The sequence below is a fragment of the Oncorhynchus mykiss genome, chromosome 24, assembly GCF_057628025.1.
Source record: "Oncorhynchus mykiss isolate SJ-2025 chromosome 24, ASM5762802v1, whole genome shotgun sequence".
Taxonomy (NCBI): Eukaryota; Metazoa; Chordata; class Actinopteri; order Salmoniformes; family Salmonidae; genus Oncorhynchus; species Oncorhynchus mykiss.
This window is the reverse complement of record NC_143045.1, coordinates 26436881-26457235: the sequence shown is the minus strand read 5'-3', so window position 1 is coordinate 26457235 and position 20355 is coordinate 26436881. Positions and strand designations below refer to the sequence as shown.

The following is a 20355-nucleotide window of genomic DNA, read 5'->3' as shown; positions in this document are numbered from 1 at the left end:
AATAAAAAATAATGTGACAGGTGAAATGAACAATGCCATCTGCTTTACCTCCTAACGTATTGCACAAGTTGACTGCAGCTATTTATTTAAAAAGTATCTACAAATATTCAAATGGATAAAAAAAGACTTTCAAATAAATTGTTTCATCACTATTGACGGTATTGAAACACCATCTCGTGGCTGTTGCCAAATACACGAGTATAAAGTATATACGGTATACCGCCCAAGCCTACTTATGAGTGTGACTCAAACCGACCAAACTCACACGTCCATCCCGGCCGACATTTGGTAACACCTGGTGACCCCCTCTCTGAGACTCCCCAGGAGCCAGGCGGTACGTGGAGCAGGCTGGGCCCAACAGGCATGTGTCTACTGTTGTGAAGTTTCCTGGGGTGAGGGCCTTGGTCCCTGGGTTGAAGGGGGAGCATGGGTGAGGAGGACAGGCTTTGTTGCTTAATTAGGGAAATGAAAGAGGCTGGGAAAATGACTAACTAGATGCCAGTGCCAGCACAGTACTGCCTCTGTGTCCTCTCAGGCTTCACTTTCAAAGGGGCTGCCTTTTGTGGTCCACCTCGCAGTACCAGGCCTGCAGCTACCAGACTCCAAGCCCTAGCCCTGTTTGGTTTATATGTTGAGTCATACCATTGGGGATATATTCTAGCACATACTTATTCTTACAAAAAAGGGGTTGTTTTAAATAAGTAGGCATTGAAATGTTCCAGGCAAAGTTAGCAGTTGCTTTGTTCTGCTTGACTAGACAGTGTTTCCCCTAGGATTCTTCTCAGCAGCAGTGGCAAAAGGGGGTGAGAACATTTTTAGTTTTAAAGTAATTTTCCTGCAACTCATTTTGCCATAGTTTATGCTGTGCTCTTATGCTATCTGAGTGACTCAAATAAAACTAAATCAATGCCTTGATATTTTTTGAATGATCTTTTCTAAATACTTTATATCTGGTTTTAGTCTAAGTTTACACTGAAAACGTTTTACCATCCTGAAAATTATTTTCAAAAAAGTTGTTAATTTGGAGTGGCGGCAGCCCGCCGCTAAATGAATATAGGCAAAAAAAAACTTGAATCTAAATACGTCCGTAGTCTACAGTAATATAAACTAGAAGTTGACCGAATATGATTTTAATGCCGATACCGATTAATCAGACATATACAGTGCCTTGCGAAAGTATTCGGCCCCCTTGAACTTTGCGACCTTTTGCCACATTTCAGGCTTCAAACATAAAGATATAAAACTGTATTTTTTTGTGAAGAATCAACAACAAGTGGGACACAATCATGAAGTGGAACGACATTTATTGGATATTTCAAACTTTTTTAACAAATCAAAAACTGAAAAATTGGGCGTGCAAAATTATTCAGCCCCTTTACTTTCAGTGCAGCAAACTCTCTCCAGAAGTTCAGTGAGGATCTCTGAATGATCCAATGTTGACCTAAATGACTAATGATGATAAATACAATCCACCTGTGTGTAATCAAGTCTCCGTATAAATGCACCTGCACTGTGATAGTCTCAGAGGTCCGGCACACCAGGCAGGTCCGAGATACTGTTGTGAAGAAGTTTAAAGCCGGATTTGGATACAAAAAGATTTCCCAAGCTTTAAACATCCCAAGGAGCACTGTGCAAGCGATAATATTGAAATGGAAGGAGTATCAGACCACTGCACATCTACCAAGACCTGGCCATCCCTCTAAACTTTCAGCTCATACAAGGAGAAGACTGATCAGAGATGCAGCCAAGAGGCCCATGATCACTCTGGATGAACTGCAGAGATCTACAGCTGAGGTGGGAGACTCTGTCCATAGGACAACAATCAGTTGTATATTGCACAAATCTGGCCTTTATGGAAGAGTGGCAAGAAGAAAGCCATTTCTTAAAGATATCCATAAAAAGTGTTGTTTTAAAGTTTGCCACAAGCCACCTGGGAGACACACCAAACATGTGGAAGAAGGTGCTCTGGTCAGATGAAACCAAAATTGAACTTTTTGGCAACAATACAAAACGTTATGTTTGGCGTAAAAGCAACACAGCTGAACACACCATCCCCACTGTCAAACATGGTGGTGGCAGCATCATGGTTTGGGCCTGCTTTTCTTCAGCAGGGACATGGAAGATGGTTAAAATTGATGGGGAGATGGATGGAGCCAAATACAGGACCATTCTGGAAGAAAACCTGATGGAGTCTGCAAAAGACCTGAGACTGGGACGGAGATTTGTCTTCCAACAAGACAATGATCCAAAACATAAAGCAAAATCTACAATGGAATGGTTCAAAAATAAACATATCCAGGTGTTAGAATGGCCAAGTCAAAGTCCAGACCTGAATCCAATTGAGAATCTGTGGAAAGAACTGAAAACTGCTGTTCACAAATGCTTTCCATCCAACCTCACTGAGCTCGAGCTGTTTTGCAAGGAGGAATGGGAAAAAATGTCAGTCTCTCGATGTGCAAAACTGATAGAGACATACCCCAAGCGACTTACAGCTGTAATCGCAGCAAAAGGTGGCGCAACAAAGTATTAACTTAAGGGGGCTGAATAATTTTGCACGCCCAATTGTTCAGTTTTTGATTTGTTAAAAAAGTTTGAAATATCCAATAAATGTCGTTCCACTTCATGATTGTGTCCCACTTGTTGTTGATTCTTCACAAAAAAATACAGTTTTATATCTTTATGTTTGAAGCCTGAAATGTGGCAAAAGGTCGCAAAGTTCAAGGGGGCCGAATACTTTCGCAAGGCACTGTATGTATGTATGTATGTATGTATGTGTTAATTAAAAAAGAAATGGCGGTATGATGGTATTTTATGTTGTTGATTTGATAAAAGTTCTACATTTGCTTCATTAGTAGTGCGTGACCCTAGCGTGACAACACATATATTCTAAATTATTTCAATGGGTCTTTCTCCATTCTGATTGTTTTATACTGTTCAATTCAACTTCAACCTAAAATAGTTTCCTGCATTTCCATCAATTTCTGTATTTCCTGCTCTTATTTGAGATCATTTCCACACTGCTACGATATTTTTAACCAAATGTTGCAATTGTGATTTAAATCACAACACTTGGGTGAACTTTTGGAATCATGGAAACAGAATGTTTATTATACTTCTATAGTTAAAATATAAATAATAGTGGGCACTTTGAATACATTGTTTGACATGACAACAAATGAAAATGCAATGGATGGGGCGGCAGGGTAGCCTAGTAGTTAGAGACAGGGTAGCCTAGTGGTTAGAGACAGGGTAGCCTAGTGGTTAGAGACAGGGTAGCCTAGTAGTTAGAGACAGGGTAGCCTAGTGGTTAGAGACAGGGTAGCCTAGTGGTTAGAGACAGGGTAGCCTAGTGGTTAGAGACAGGGTAGCCTAGTGGTTAGAGACAGGGTAGCCTAGTGGTTAGAGACAGGGTAGCCTAGTGGTTAGAGACAGGGTAGCCTAGTGGTTAGAGACAGGGTAGCCTAGTGGTTAGAGACAGGGTAGCCTAGTGGTTAGAGACAGGGTAGCCTAGTGGTTAGAGACAGGGTAGCCTAGTGGTTAGAGACAGGGTAGCCTAGTGGTTAGAGACAGGGTAGCCTAGTGGTTAGAGACAGGGTAGCCTAGTGGTTAGAGACAGGGTAGCCTAGTAGTTAGAGACAGGGTAGCCTAGTGGTTAGAGACAGGGTAGCCTAGTGGTTAGAGACAGGGTAGCCTAGTGGTTAGAGACAGGGTAGCCTAGTGGTCAGAGACAGGGTAGCCTAGTGGTTAGAGCGTTAGTAACTGAAAGGTTGGAAGTTCAAATCCCGAGCTGACAAGGTACAAATCTGTTGTTCTGCCCCTGAACAGGCAGTTAACCCACTGTTCCTAGGCTGTCATTGAAAATAAGAATTTGTTCTTAACTGACTTGCCTAATAAAGGTAAAATATAAGAAAAATAAATGGATGAGTTATTGTGTTACTTTGGCTACATTAAATCTTCGCCTATATAGTGATTTAGAAAATACTGCTGTACAAACAACATGCTGATTTAGGCCCCCACCAGCACTTGTATCAGATTGCTCTGACTCAGTACTTTTATTAGCTAACTAGCAAATAGCATTAGTGACTAACACGATTTAGCTTAACTTGCTAAGAAAATACAAATGAGCTGTTTGCAGATGTAAGAAACACGAACTAATATTGTAATTATAGAACGCTTGTGGATTTATATGAAGATCAAATTGGAAACAACATTGTTGTCATCAACATTGTTACATGTGCTGCATTGACCATGCAAACTGAACGCATGTGTCTCGTGGTCAAGCAACAAAAAATGCGCTCCTTGAGTGACGGGGTGTGGAGAGAGGGAGATGAGAGGGATGACTCAAGTAGCGGAGTAAACTATAAAAATGGACGTTACACACGGCATATCACATTTAACAAACCAAACATTCAAATATCGTTATAGAAGGTAAAGTAAAAACCCAAACCGGTCCATGCATCAATACTGGTATATAGTAAAATATTCCTCCTGGCCAGGACACACACATCAACAATAATAAAAGCATTAATGTGTTTGTGAAGTGAGAGAGTGACACTGGTCATGATGAGCATGCAGGCTGGGGGAGAGGCGAGCAGGTAGCTGCGGTCTGTGCTGCTCTATAGGGGAGGCAGAGGGCCTAGAAACCACAGTGTTGCTGATGTGACTGCAGATCCTTCACTAGCTGCCTGAAACACATCATCTATTAATAATAAACAGATGAGATACCTTCCACCTCCCCTTTTTTTGGGATCTAAAATAGACATTGTAAAAAATGCATTATGATGCATTAACCTTGCGGTGGAAAGAAGGCTTGTTTCTGTCAGTAAACTCACCACACCGCCGTGTGAGGCAAAATATAACATGATTATTGACATTTCAAACATACCTTTGTTTGAATCTTCTAAATATGACACTGTAGTTTAGGGCTGACCCCATTTTGTCGACTGGTCAATTGTTTGATCATAATTTGTCATGTACAATGTTTGTTTGGTTAACATAATTTCTGTTAATGCATTCAATATATTACTATTACTGCCTTTTACAGTTCTCATTGTCAGAGTGGACACGTTGTTTGCGGAGTGCAAAACCTAGGCTACACTTGTGGTTAATTTCAATTACAAGTTGTCAATTTATTCATTGTGTTTTGTTTGAAGTGCTCTGTCAATGTTGCGTAAGTACGCGCAGCTGATTATACATAGAAGTAGGCCTAGGTTACCTAGCCTGCGCACAAATGTAGGCGTATGAATGTGCCCATTTGGGGATCTGATAGTATTTCTGATTGGCTTAACTCACCACCACTAATGAGCTGCGAAGCTTCTCAAATAAAAAATGTCTTCACCTCAAACGGCAAGTAAACAAAGTCTGTTTTTACATCCATTGATCACCAACAGTGACACCAGCAAAGCACCCCAAAACCATCACGCCTCCTCTATGCTTCAGTGGGAACCACACATGCGGAGATCATCCGTTCACCTACTCTGTGTTTCACAAAGACATGGGGTGGTTGGAACCAAAAATCTCAAATTTGGACTCATCAGACCAAAGAACAGATTTCCAACGGTCTAATGTCCATTGCTCATGTTTCTTGGCGCAAGCAAGTCTCTTCTTCTTATTGGTGTCCTTTAGTAGCGATTTGACCATGAAGGCCTGATTCATGCGGTCTCCTCTGAACAGTTGATGTTGAGATATATCTGTTACTTGAACTCTGAAGCATGTTTTTGGGCTATAATCTGAGGTGCAGTTAACTCTAATGAATTTCTCCTCTGCAGCAGAGGTAACTCTGGGTCTTCCTTTCCTGTGGAAGTCCTCATGAGAGCCAGTTTCATCATTGCACTTGATGATTTTTGCGACTGCACTTGAAGAAACATTCAAAGTTCTTGAAATGATCCGTATTGACTGAATTTCATGTCTTAAAGTAATGATGGACTGTCATCTCTCTGCTTATTTGAGCTGTTCTTGCCATATTATTATCTTTTACAAAGTAGGGTTATCTTCTGTATACCACCCCTACCTTGTCACAACACAACTGATTGGCTCAAAAGCATTACGATGGAAATACATTCACTGCTAACAAGGCACACCTGTTAATTGAAATGCATTCCAGGTGACTACTTCATGAAGCTACTTTGAAGAATGTCAAATATAACATATTTTGATTTAACACTTTTTTTGGGGTTACTACATGATTCCATATGTGTTATTTCATAGTTTTTATGTCTTCACTATTGTTCCACAATGTAGAAAATAGTAAAAATAAAGAAAAACCCTTGAATGAGTAGGTGCATCCAAACTTTTGACTGGTACTGTACATCCATTGAGAGTAACAATAGTTCCTCAATGTAGCCTATTTGAAAAATCTTTCCAGCTCCCTTTCTATAACCACTCGCGTGAAAGGGAAAAACAATGTCATGCTTTTATCAGGTGGAAAGATCATAAAGTAGGCCTACCTGATTTACTTATTATACCTTGCGCAAATAGCCTACAGCTGTGTCTGTCTGGATCTCACTGGCGTGGGAAACTGAGGGTCCAGAGTATTTTATACAATGTTGCACGTTTGTTAGAGCAAACTAGGGGCTGGACCAAGTTGAGATGAAGATCATAATTGGCACGCAGATAGGTAGAAATGGTAAGATAAATTAGGAACTTTAAATGGAAAAGGTTGCTGACCCCTAGTGTAGCCTATTACCAGCTACTTCGGGAGTGTAATGGCGATCTCTGGCTCCCTCTTGAGTCATTTGTGTGTCTTAATTATTGAATTCACAGTGTGCTTAAAGCATCAGACAATCTCAGTAGTTTACATGTAGTTGATTTTATTAAAATACATAAGGTGTGTCTGTATATGGAAAAATATATGTTTTAAAATTTCAACCAATCACTTGCTCGAACCAATATTTTATTTAAGTCGGGGATGGCCCTACTGTAGTTGTCATAATGTAGCGATAGGACAAGAGGAACTGTGACACATTAGCTAGTACATTCCCCGTAAAGCTGATGCATGAGAGAGCCCAGGCTGGTGTTAAAACCTATATCTCCAAATATATTTTAAAACAGGAAACCGAGGAGGTGTGTAGGTTACTCCGAGGAGGTGTGTAGGTTACTCCGAGGAGGTGTGTAGGTTACACCACGGAGGTGTGTAGGTTACACCACGGAGGTGTGTAGGTTACACCACGGAGGTGTGTAGGTTACACCACGGAGGTGTGTAGGTTACACCACGGAGGTGTGTAGGTTACACCACGGAGGTGTGTAGGTTACACCACGGAGGTGTGTAGGGTATACCACGGAGGTGTGTAGGTTACACCACGGAGGTGTGTAGGTTACTCCGAGGAGGTGTGTAGGTTACTCCGAGGAGGTGTGTAGGTTACTCCGAGGAGGTGTGTAGGTTACTCCGAGGAGGTGTGTAGGTTACTCCGAGGAGGTGTGTAGGTTACTCCGAGGAGGTGTGTAGGTTACTCCGAGGAGGTGTGTAGGTTACTCCGAGGAGGTGTGTAGGTTACACCACGGAGGTGTGTAGGTTACTCCGAGGAGGTGTGTAGGTTACACCACGGAGGTGTGTAGGTTACACCACGGAGGTGTGTAGGTAACTCCGAGGAGGTGTGTAGGTTACACCACGGAGGTGTGTAGGTTACACCACGGAGGTGTGTAGGTTACACCACGGAGGTGTGTAGGTTACACCACGGAGGTGTGTAGGTTACACCACGGAGGTGTGTAGGTTACTCCGAGGAGGTGTGTAGGTTACACCACGGAGGTGTGTAGGTTACTCCGAGGAGGTGTGTAGGTTACACCACGGAGGTGTGTAGGTTACTCCACGGAGGTGTGTAGGTTACTCCGAGGAGGTGTGTAGGTTACTCCGAGGAGGTGTGTAGGTTACTCCGAGGAGGTGTGTAGGTTACTCCGAGGAGGTGTGTAGGTTACTCCGAGGAGGTGTGTAGGTTACTCCACGGAGGTGTGTAGGTTACTCCACGGAGGTGTGTAGGTTACACCACGGAGGTGTGTAGGTTACTCCACGGAGGTGTGTAGGTTACTCCACGGAGGTGTGTAGGTTACACCACGGAGGTGTGTAGGTTACACCACGGAGGTGTGTAGGTTACTCCGAGGAGGTGTGTAGGTTACTCCGAGGAGGTGTGTAGGTTACTCCGAGGAGGTGTGTAGGTTACTCCGAGGAGGTGTGTAGGTTACACCGAGGAGGTGTGTATACACCGAGGAGGTGTGTAGTATACACCGAGGAGGTGTGTAGTATACACCAAGGAGGTGTGTAGTATACACCGAGGAGGTGTGTAGGTTACACCGAGGAGGTGTGTAGGTTACACCACGGAGGTGTGTAGGTTACACCGAGGAGGTGTGTAGGTTACACCGAGGAGGTGTGTAGGTTACACCGAGGAGGTGTGTAGGTTACACCGAGGAGGTGTGTAGGTTACACCGAGGAGGTGTGTAGGTTACACCACGGAGGTGGGGATATTGCTTTAGCAAATTCATTCAAATTCAATACCCCCGTGAAAGCAATATGGTACATTTCAAATATTCATATTGTCCTAAAAATGGCAACTATAAAAACATGTTACGCTCACTGACGTGCAGTATTGAATTTGATTCTTGCATGATTTGAGCAGTGGATAGCAGGCGGCACAGCACACGGCTCAACCACACAGACCAAGGTTCTGCCAGAGATGCAGACTGTTTCAGCAGCAGTGTCCGCTGTATGTTGTATTTATGACCAGATCTGGTTGGTCAGACAGGCTTCAGCACTGAGTTCTAACTGGGATTCCCTTTGCTCTCTTCTGGCCCCCCCACCTCCTTGTACACTCCCAGTGATGCCCTGATCAGCAGGTACCCTGTCGACCCACATCAGAAGGCTTGCTGCTTGGTATCTGGCTGTAGGTTTGAATCAAACCACAATTGATGGATACATTTTTCACTCCTCGCCATTCTGGAAGGAAATTATATGTGGAACCAGGCTTTTCTTCTTAGATTAAACTCTTATGGTTTTAGGGTTTATTTTTCCTGCTCTGTTTGAAGTGGGGGATAATATTATTTTGGGAAAGCGTTTCATCTCTAAAAGGCTTGCTGATTAAAAACTGTGAGGGTCTGCAAGATCCTCAAGGTGGTTACTGCTTCTCATCTCTCGGCCTGGAAGTGTGTGTGTCTGAGTGAGAGGGTTCATGGGTATGTTGGTGAATGTGAGTTTGTGTGCGACAGTGCGGGGTGCTGTAGTGTATGTAAGTGTGTGTGTTTGTGACTACGTGCGTGTCTGTGTCCTTTAAGTGAGATGTGGGTTCCAAGGGAGGTCTGGCCTGTCTGACTCACATGGCTCTCTGCTCTGTCTGCTAATGATCCATCTGCGGCATCAATGCAGGCATGATAAATTAAACAAATAATTTGTCCAGTTAACCATTTACCATATTCTCTCTATCAGATCACACTTTCTTCTTGTCTCCACAATTTGTTAATAACTTTTATTACCATTACCTTTGAAAGATAATTTGAGTGATTTTATGTGGATTTATTGAAGGGGTTTAATTTATTTTTACTACATTTTAGAATAATAGTGAAGACATCAAAACTATGAAATAACACCTATGGAATCATATAGTAACAAAGTGTTAAACAAATCAAAATATATTTTAGATTCCTCAAAATAGCCACCATTTGCCTTGATGACAGATTTGCACACGCTTGGCATTCTCTCAACCAGCTTCACCTGGAATGCTTTTACAACAGTTTTGAAGGAGTTCCCACATATGCTGAGCACTTGTTGGCTGCTTTTCCTTCACTCTGCGGTCTAACTCATCCCAAACCATCTCAATTGGGTTGAGGTCAGGTGATTGTGGAGGCCAGGTCATCTGATGCAGCACTCCATCACTCCTTGGTCAAATGACCCTTACACCGCCTGGAGGTGTGTTGGGTCATTGTCCTGTTGAAAAACAAATGATAGTCCCACTAAGCCCAAACCAGATGGGATGGTGTATCACTGCAGAATGCTGTAGTAGCCATGCTGGTTAAGTGTGCCTTGAATTCTAAATAAATCACTGACAGTGTCACAAGCAAAGCACCCCCACAACATAACACCTCCTCCTCCATGCTTTACGGTGGGAACCACACATGTAGAGATCATCCGTTCACCTGCTCTGCATCTCACAGACACAACTGTTTGAACAAAAAATCTCAAATTTGGACTCATCAGACGAAAGGACAGAATTCCATAGGTCTAATATCCATTGCTCGTGTTTCTTTGCCCAAGCAAGTCTCTTCTTATTATTGGGGTCCTTTAGTAGTGGTTTCTTTGCAGCAATTTGACCATGAAGGCTTGATTCATGCCTCTGAACAGTTGATGTTGATGTCTCTGTTACTTGAACTCTGAAGCATTTATTTGGGCTGCAATTTCTGAGGCTGGTAACTCTATAATGAATGTATCCTTTGCAGCAGAGGTAACTCTAGGTCTTCCAGTTCTGTGGTGGTCCTCATGAGAGCTAGTTTCATCATAGCGCTTGTGTAATGACCACCGTCTCAGTGAAAATAAATAACCTCTATTTCACGACCTTTCTGTTTTCTGCTAATGGGTATTGTAAAATGCTTTGGACTAATCTTCCTCTTAAGGCTGGGGTTAGGTGGTTGTTATGAAGAGATTTAATTTTAAGGAAAATGTAAATAAATATTGTTATTTAATACAGGAACACCACTGAATGTGACCTTCCTGGTGTGAGATGTATTTGTATTTCTGGGTTTGCAGTTACTTCACCCCTGCTAAGATGATAGTACCTTCAGTAGCGTAACCAAAGCAGTGTTTAACCTGAACTGCACTTATTTCTCTCTTAGCACTGTTAATATTGATTATTTCTTAGACTGCTTGTTTTTTCATGGTATGTTTTTCATGTTTTTAATCATTTACTGTATTGCCACTCACTCTGAAAATATGGCTGGGCATCAACTACAGGGCTATGACAGGAGCTTGCTGTGTGATGTCTGTGAGGGTCTTGTCTCATACTCTGATCCTCTCCCTCCACTCCAGGTCAGTGACGGACCCCCGGGATGGAAAGCGAGTCGCCCTCAAAAAGATGCCCAACGTCTTCCAGAACCTCGTCTCCTGTAAGAGGGTCTTCCGTGAGCTGAAGATGCTGTGCTTCTTCAAACATGATAATGTGAGTGGATGGCTAGCCTCCCTCCCCTCTCTTGGTTCCTCTTTTTCTCTTCCCCCTGTCACCTCCCACCCTCATCTCTTCCTCTCTGTCCTTTCCTACTCTCTATTCTCTTTCTCTCTTTACTCTCTCTCTCTCTCTCTCTTTCTGATCCCTCTCTCCATCCCCTCCCTGCGGATGTGCCTGACCTCCTCTCCTCTCCGCAGGTGCTCTCGGCTCTCGACATCCTACAGCCTCCACACATCGACTACTTTGAGGAAATGTATCCTTAAACGATGACACAGTGGCCAGTCTATGTGGCCTATATTCATCAAACCCCTTCCTTCCAGTCTCACAATCGTAGGAGTTTAAAACCACTTCTTACACATATTCCATGCAATTTTGTTTAAGCAGCTATGTTAGCTATCAGTGAATCTCCCTGGCTGCTGGCTCCTTCCACAGGTTAAAGTGGACAGACTTGTCTGCTGTATATTAAATCTGATCTGTTTGCGTTGTTTAGATGGGATGTGTTGTGTCATTGCTGCTAAGTGGGCTCTGCCCGTATGGTGTCAGTCCAGATCCAGTCTTATGCTACCTGCTGGAAGGCCCCTATCAGATTTAGAAACTCTCACTATCGCCTATGCCCAGGGAAGTCTATGTCTGCTGGGGTTGTTAAAATGGTGAGGTTTTTACTGACCTGTCTCATTGACATTATTTTGCTTCCAGGAGTGTCGATTGGGGTGTGGGAGGAGACCGGAGGAAAGGAGCTGAGCTTGCTGATTCAGTGGGAGATAGATAGATGGGTGGGTGATCTACTGGCAGATGGCGTCTACCTCTTTCTCAGTCTTGTGTTTTCACTCTTACAGGTGGTTTGGGTGGAGGGGGGTCATTTGGCTGTTTGTTTACCCACTGCTATCCCCCATATTGGTCCTCATCAGTCGACAGCACTATCAGTTGGTATTTAGTGACTGACCGAATACTGTAGCTTTGGAAAAATGAGTTGAGCCTGCTCCCATTCTGCATGTTCAGGGTGAAGGGAAAGGCACAAGCCTCTCACCGACACCTTTTAGTTATCTTTTCCTTGGTTTATTTTGGGGTGTAGGAGGATGAGGAGGGTGGTAAGGAGGGAGTGTAAAATGCTGAGATGTCCCATTTAGTTTTCATTCTTATTTCTAATATTTCCTTTATGGACTGGAATTGGAGGAATGAGGCTTGAGGCTTTCCGAGCTTTCTCTGTAATCTAGCATATAATTTAATCATACAAATTACACATTGCTCCCCTGTATTGAACTGGCTCCCGGTCACTCCATGTGCTCTTATAAACCCTTCACTACATTTCTTTATTTCCAGTTTACATCTCTCTAAACCAAGTTGACTTTCTTTAGTTCTGTCTTGGCAGTCTTTCTATTAATGAGAGATCAATTTCTCTCATAATTCACTAAAGAAAGAAAAGAAACAAAACCCACTTAGCTGAGAGATTTATTTACCTCTGTATTTTTAGCCGTTACTCATTCGGCAGAGTGATTATTCCCTTTACTCTTAATTGTGTGACATTCTGCTGCTTTTGGACTCACTTTAAAGCACACAATGGAAGGCCCTAATGAGTGTACTGTATAGCAGCATTTCTGTGTGCTTTTTGATACTAGAATAAACAACAACTGGAATATATGCTGTGCACTCACGTGCATGACAATTTGTGCCTTTGAGAGTGTTGGGGGAGTGGTGGCATATTGAACTCAGGCAGCGGTCTATTTGAAGGCAGGGAAACCAGGAATAGGCCCTGGAAATAGGTATGTCATCTGTATTTTCTTCCTCTTTATTACGCTCTCTATTTCTCTCTGTCTCGTTCTCGCTCGCTCTCTGTGTCTCTCTCTCTCTCTCTCTCATTCTCTCTCTGTGCCCCTTTTTCTCCACTTTCCCTTTGCTGATGTAGATGTTCCACTATGAATCCAATTCAATTGTATTTTTCTGTGTTTATATTTTTTATTTGAGTGAGAAACGACATTCATGTTTTGTTTAGTAGCGTAACACTAAAGCTATGAATAAATCAGTGTCGTTGGTAGAATGAGTCCTTCAGGCGTAGGGTTGGAGCTTGGGCCTCTGTGATATAACTATCCTGTTCTGTGTATATCCTGGGGGGCACACGCACATACACACACACCAGTGGCGGTCGGTTCCGTTTCTGTTTAACCTCTCTGAACCACCCATACCGGATCCGGGATCATTTTCATCAGCAACGCTGAATATTCATATTTATGAAATCACAAGTGCAATATTGCAAGACACAGCTTAGCCTTTTGTTAATCCACCTGTCGTCTCAGATTTTGAAATTATGCTTTACAGCGAAAGCAATACAAGCGTTTGTGTAAGTTTATCGATCGCTCGACAAAACAACAAGTACACTTAGCATCAGGTCACGAAAATCAGAAAAGCAGTCAAATTAATCGTTTACCTTTGATCTTCAGATGTTTTCACTCACGAGACTCCCAGTTAGATAACAAATGTTCCTTTTGTTCCATAAAGATATTTTTTATATGCAAATACCTCCGTTAGTTTGGTGCATTATGCCCAGGAATCCACCGGAAAGAGCTGTCACGACAACGCAGACAAAAATTCCAAATTATATCCATAATGTCCAAAGAAACATGTCAGACGTTTTTTATAATCAATCCTCAGGGTGTTTTTCAAATATCTATTCGATAATATATCAACCGGGACAGTTGGCTTTTCACTAGGACCGGGAGTAACAATGGCCGCCTTTCTCTTTTTGCTCCCAACTCACTCTGAGAGCCCCAACCTATCGACTTATGTAATGTGGTCATTCACGGTCATTCTTCAAAATAAAAGCCTGAAACTATGTCTGAAGACTGTTGACACCTTGAGGAAGCGATAGGAAAAGGGATCTGGTTGATATCCCTTTAAATGGAGCAATGGGAGGCTATGGAACAAAATAGAAGCCACTTCCTGGTTTGATTTTTCTCAGGGTTTCGCCTGCAATATCAGTTCTGTTATACTCAGACGATATTTTGACAGTTTTGGATCTAATCTGTCAATTATATGCATATTAGCATCTGGTCCTGAGAAATAGGCCGTTTACTTTGGAACGTTATTTTTCCAAACATAAAAATAGTGCCCCCTGGCGTCAAGAGGTTAAGATGAGGGAGGACAATTATTTTTTTTCCATGAGCATGGCCTTGTTTTTAATACAGCATATTGGATGACTGTCATTCATATTCCATTCACCCAGTTCAATGTAACAGTGATACCTGATGTTGCTAGAACCTAGCCTACAACCTAGATGCACACATGTCGAGAGAAAAATTTGAGGTGACAGACAGTAACACATTCAATACCGTTTTGCACACTCTTGCCTGCATCTAGCTGATCTAGGGTGTAATCATTAGTCCAACAGTTGCAAACAAGAGTTTCTATTGGACAAATTCAGGTATGTTCATCCCCACTTCATTCCGTTTAAGAAATGCTTTTCAACTTAAATCGGCGGAATGAATACACCCCTGATCACCTGTAAACACAGTTCACTTTCATAACAGCCACGTTGTATTCCTTCTCGCATCTATGCACTCTCCTCCTCTCACCTTTTCCCTTCGCTTGTGAACTTCAATGCACATCACATCAGCTGTATGTGACCAGGCATAAAACACTTTCCAAGCCAAACCATATCATAACTGCTACACACAGCCTACATCGTTGTCACCATATCTGCTAAAGTAATAGCATAGGCAACATAGCTAATAGAAATAACGTGTTACTAAACCGCTACAATCATGCAGAAACGTTACAGTATACAGTCAGTAGGCATTTTAGAACTAACACCGGCGGGCCCTGGTGGCAATACATTTGTAAAACCAAACGCTTACCTTAACTTGGAAGCTTTTTTTGTGTTGTGTTGGATAGTCATAGCCAGCTAGCTAACATAGCATCCCTCTTTTTGAACAGGGTGTTTGAGTAGGCTAAACTAGCTAGCTGCATTTTCTAGCTAAGTAAGTAAAAATGAAAGTGAAAAAAAACAATGTAATTGTTTAAAACTGTTCAACTATTGTATTTCTCTCTCTGAGTCAACTACTCATCACATTTTATGCACTGCAGTGCTAGCTAGCTATAACTTATGCTTTCAGTACTAGATTGATTAATTTTATCCTTTGATTGGATGCAAAAAATATCAGTTCATGCTGCAAGAGCTCTGAAAGGTTGGAGGACGTCCTCCGGAAGTTGTCATAATTACTGTGTAAGTCCATGGAAGGGGATGAGAACCATGAGCCTCCTATGTTTTGTATTGAAGTTGATGTACTCAGAGGAGGATGGAAGCTAGCTGTCCTCCGGCTCCACCATGGTGCTACCCTACGGAGTGCTGTTGAGGCTACTGTAGACCTTCATTGCAAACAGTATGTTTTAATCAATTGTTTGGTGACGTGAATATATTTAGTATAGTTTTATCTAAAAAGGTTTACTTTTTAAATGTTTTACAATTTACCTTTTATGAAATTCACTGAGGAGCATGGTTGTCCCCTTCCTCCTCTGAGGAGCCTTTATTGACAGAAACACACTACTCTGCTGCTGCTTGCATCCTGCGAAGGAAGAAGGCTGCCATTACGGATGCATGAGTGTGTAGGGGTCAGGGCTCTAAATAAAAATAATTGGTAGCACTGGTTTTCCCAACTTAAAAAGGTTAGGAGCACCACATGAAATTTAGGAGCATCAGAAAATACTTTTTTTTATTGATTTAGATACAGCCTATATTGTTGTGCCCTAGAAACTAATATGTAATAACGTAAAGACATTAATTTATTAGAAAAACTAAAATGTTGATATGAATACCTGTCATTGAAATTACAAAGTAATTAGCAGAATATAAGGTTTGTACATTGTGTAAAAGCACAATTTTCTTGTTGAGATGGAGAAGATGTTAGCTGCATCCCAATTAAGCGACCTGAGTATGGGAGAGTGGTGTGTCAAAAAGGTAAGTAGTGGGCGTGTGGAAAGGAGTGGGTGTGTGGAAAGTGCTCTGCTATAGGTTGGACAGTGTTGATTAAGCTGTGTTCTTTTTCTTCGGTTTCATTATCACATTTTTGGGGGGACAAAAATAAACTTAATTTTACAGCTTTTTCTTTTGTTGTTACATGCTCATTCTGGACACATTTTACTTTTTTTTACGGTAGTTACATTACATGGTACTTAGATGGTACTTATGACTAAACACCAATGTATAACTATTATAGAACATGAGCTTTTAAACCCACCCCTCAGCTACTCTGTCCATCCCACCTATCTCCATAAACCCACCCCTCAGCTACTCTGTCCATCCCACCTATCTCCATAAACCCACCCCTCAGCTACTCTGTCCATCCCACCTATCTCCATAAACCCACCACTCAGCTACTCTGTCCATCCCACCTATCTCCATAAACTCTCCCCTCAGCTACTCTGTCCATCCCACCTATCTCCATAAACCCACCCCTCAGCTACTCTGTCCATCCCACCTATCTCTGTAAACCCACCCCTCAGCTACTCTGTCCATCCCACCTATCTCCATAAACCCACCCCTCAGCTACTCTGTCCATCCCACCTATCTCCATAAACCCACCCCTCAGCTACTCTGTCCATCCCACCTATCTCTGTAAACCCACCCCTCAGCTACTCTGTCCATCCCACCTATCTCCATAAACCCACCCCTCAGCTACTCTGTCCATCCCACCTATCTCTGTAAACCCACCCCTCAGCTACTCTGTCCATCCCACCTATCTCTGTAAACCCACCCCTCAGCTACTCTGTCCATCCCACCTATCTCTGTAAACCCACCCCTCAGCTACTCTGTCCATCCCACCTATTTCCATAAACCCACCCCTCAGCTACTCTGTCCATCCCACCTATCTCTGTAAACCCACCCCTCAGCTACTCTTAGTCCATCCCACCTATCTCCATAAACCCACCCCTCAGCTACTCTTAGTCCACCTATCTCCATAAACCCACCCCTCAGCTACTCTGTCGATCCCACCTATTTCCATAAACCCACCCCTCAGCTACTCTGTCCATCCCACCTATCTCTGTAAACCCACCCCTCAGCTACTCTGTCCATCCCACCTATCTCCATAAACCCACCCCTCAGCTACTCTGTCCATCCCACCTATCTCCATAAACCCACCCCTCAGCTACTCTGTCCATCCCACCTATCTCTGTAAACCCACCCCTAAGCTACTCTTAGTCCATCCCACCTATCTCTGTAAACCCACCCCTCAGCTACTCTTAGTCCATCCCGCCTATCTCCATAAACCCACCCCTCAGCTACTTTTAGTCCATCCCACCTATCTCCATAAACCCACCCCTCAGCTACTCTTAGTCCATCCCACCTATCTCCATAAACCCACCCCTCAGCTACTCTGTCCATCCCACCTATCTCCGTAAACCCGCCCCTCAGTTACTCTGTCCATCCCACCTATCTCCGTAAACCCACCCCTCAGCTACTCTGTCCATCCCACCTATCTCTGTAAACCCACCCCTCAGCTACTCTGTCCATCCCACCTATCTCTGTAAACCCACCCCTCAGCTACTCTTAGTCCATCCCACCTATCTCCGTAAACCCACCCCTCAGCTACTCTGTCCATCCCACCTATCTCCGTAAACCCACCCCTCAGCTACTCTGTCCATCCCACCTATCTCCGTAAACCCACCCCTCAGCTACTCTGTCCATCCCACCTATCTCCGTAAACCCACCCCTCAGCTACTCTTAGTCCATCCCACCTATCTCCGTAAACCCACCCCTCAGCTACTCTGTCCATCCCACCTATCTCCATAAACCCACCCCTCAGCTACTCTGTCCATCCCACCTATCTCCGTAAACCCACCCCTCAGCTACTCTGTCCATCCCACCTATCTCCGTAAACCCACCCCTCAGCTACTCTGTCCATCCCACCTATCTCCGTAAACCCACCCCTCAGCTACTCTTAGTCCATCCCACCTATCTCCGTAAACCCACCCCTCAGCTACTCTGTCCATCCCACCTATCTCCATAAACCCACCCCTCAGCTACTCTGTCCATCCCACCTATCTCCGTAAACCCACCCCTCAGCTACTCTGTCCATCCCACCTATCTCCGTAAACCCACCCCTCAGCTACTCTGTCCATCCCACCTATCTCCGTAAACCCACCCCTCAGCTACTCTTAGTTCATCTCACCTATCTCCGTAAACCCGCCCCTCAGCTACTCTTAGTCCATCTCACCTATCTCCGTAAACCCGCCCCTCAGCTACTCTTAGTCCATCTCACCTATCTCCGTAAACCCACCCCTCAGCTACTCTTAGTCCATCTCACCTATCTCCGTAAACCCACCCCTCAGCTACTCTTAGTCCATCCCACTTATCTCCATAAACCCACCCCTCAGCTACTCTTAGTCCATCCCACTTATCTCCATAAACCCACCCCTCAGCTACTCTAGTCCATCACACCTATACCTGTAAACTGCCCTCTTTATGATTTCCATGTGCCATATATTTTTAAACTGCTGTGATGTTTCACAGAAATTCTGAACCTGACTAATTTGATGTTTCACAGAAATTCTGAACCTGACAAATTACATAGTATCTACAGATTGTAAGTTAAAGATACATATTTTTACTAAAGTATTGTTATATTGTTGATTGATTGACTATGGTTTTCCAAATCTCTTGACAGTGCTATTTGTAGGGTTAATTTTAGATAAATGTTGTGATTTATCAGCCATTCCTAAACAAGCTACATGGGGGCAAAACCAAAATAAGGGATCTAATAATTATTTCTCCTCGTAGCAAAATCTGCAGAGCTGAGATGGTTGAATGTCCCAAATACATAACATTCTGTTTGTGGCAAGAATTTGTAATAATCATTTAAATTGAAAAACTCGCAAGCGTTGTTTTATGTGTCAGTTCATAAACCACGTGCCACAGAATTGGCACATAAAAAATCTCTTGACAACTATTTTGCCACTTGTATGGCGCCGCGGTCAACATTCTGGTCCTCAAGTTAAACTGGTTGACAATTTTGGTCAAGGGCACATCTAGATGGCTGTCAATATGAATGATTTCTTATGTAGGCCACGTTAGCTACCTATCGTGATAACTAGTAGGAAGCACTGCAAGCCGGTAGGCCTTCCAGTACAACACCAGGTAACATCACTGAATAAGTACAAGTAGTTTTAGAACTGCCCACAACATGGTTTATCAATGTAAAATGCAGTCATGGCGATCCACTATAGGAAGACAAAAATGTTGCCCCGGTAATATGGGTCAGATTTGGACCTGGTTGGGCTAGAAGCAAACCGTTTTTGCTGGATTAATGGTGCATATCTTTTTGGTGCTTGGAAATAACCAGTGGTGTGAAGTACTTAAGTCAAAATACTTTGAGGTACTACATAAGTCGTTTTTGGGGTATCTGTACTTTCACTTGAGTCATTTTCTGTTAAGGTATGTTTTACTTTTACTACAGTATGACATTTGAGTACTTTTTCCACCACTGGAAATAACAGTACAGTGAAGCCTTATCATTACAACAATTATTATCAAATCAAATGTATTTGTCACATGCTTCATAAACAACAGGTGTAGACAAACAGGGAAATGCTTATTTACGGCCCTTCCAACAATGCAGAAAGAAAAATACACATTACAGTTTAGATGCATTTAAAATCATTAACATAGACATTATAACTAGGTGAGGTGTTTTTTTTTATATATACAAATTATGCTGTTGCTTGAGTAATTTCAGGTGGAAGTGAGTTGATCAGGGCTCTATATAATACAGTGCGTTGCCTTGAATTCGTGCTGGATTCGTTCTGGATTTGGGGACTGTGAAGAGACTCCTAGCGGCATGTCTGGTAGGGTAAGTATGTCTTTCAGAGCTGTATGTAAGTTGATTATACAGACAGTTTGGAAATGTCAATACAATAATATTTCTCACAAAAACAAGATTTGCTGCAGTTAGTCTCTCATCAACCCTCAGCCAGGAAAGACTGGCATGCATGTTGTTGATATTAGTTCTGCATGTGCAGTTAATGGCAAGGTGTGCTGCTTCTGTTTTGAACCAGCTGCAGCTTTGTTAGGTCTTTCTTTGCTGCACTTGACCATATTACCGGAGAGTAATCAAGATGGGACAAGACCAGAGCTTGAACGACTAGTACAGTTGAATTGTGTAAAGAATACCTAACATTTTTTTTTATAACAGACATACCCCTCCCCGTCTTCACAACGACTTTGTCAATA

The 20355-nt window shown here is 42.8% G+C and overlaps 1 protein-coding gene across 1 annotated transcript in view; it reads left to right on the top strand.

Moving 5' to 3' along the window:
• LOC110504071 (serine/threonine-protein kinase NLK) overlaps positions 1 to 20355 on the top strand; it is an 82235-nt gene that overhangs the window by 23697 nt on the left and 38183 nt on the right. Inside the window, exons 2-3 of the mRNA XM_021582889.3 lie at positions 11003 to 11132; positions 11336 to 11391. Of these exons, the coding sequence (XP_021438564.1) occupies positions 11003 to 11132; positions 11336 to 11391 (186 nt within the window). The remainder of the gene's footprint in view (positions 1 to 11002; positions 11133 to 11335; positions 11392 to 20355) is intronic.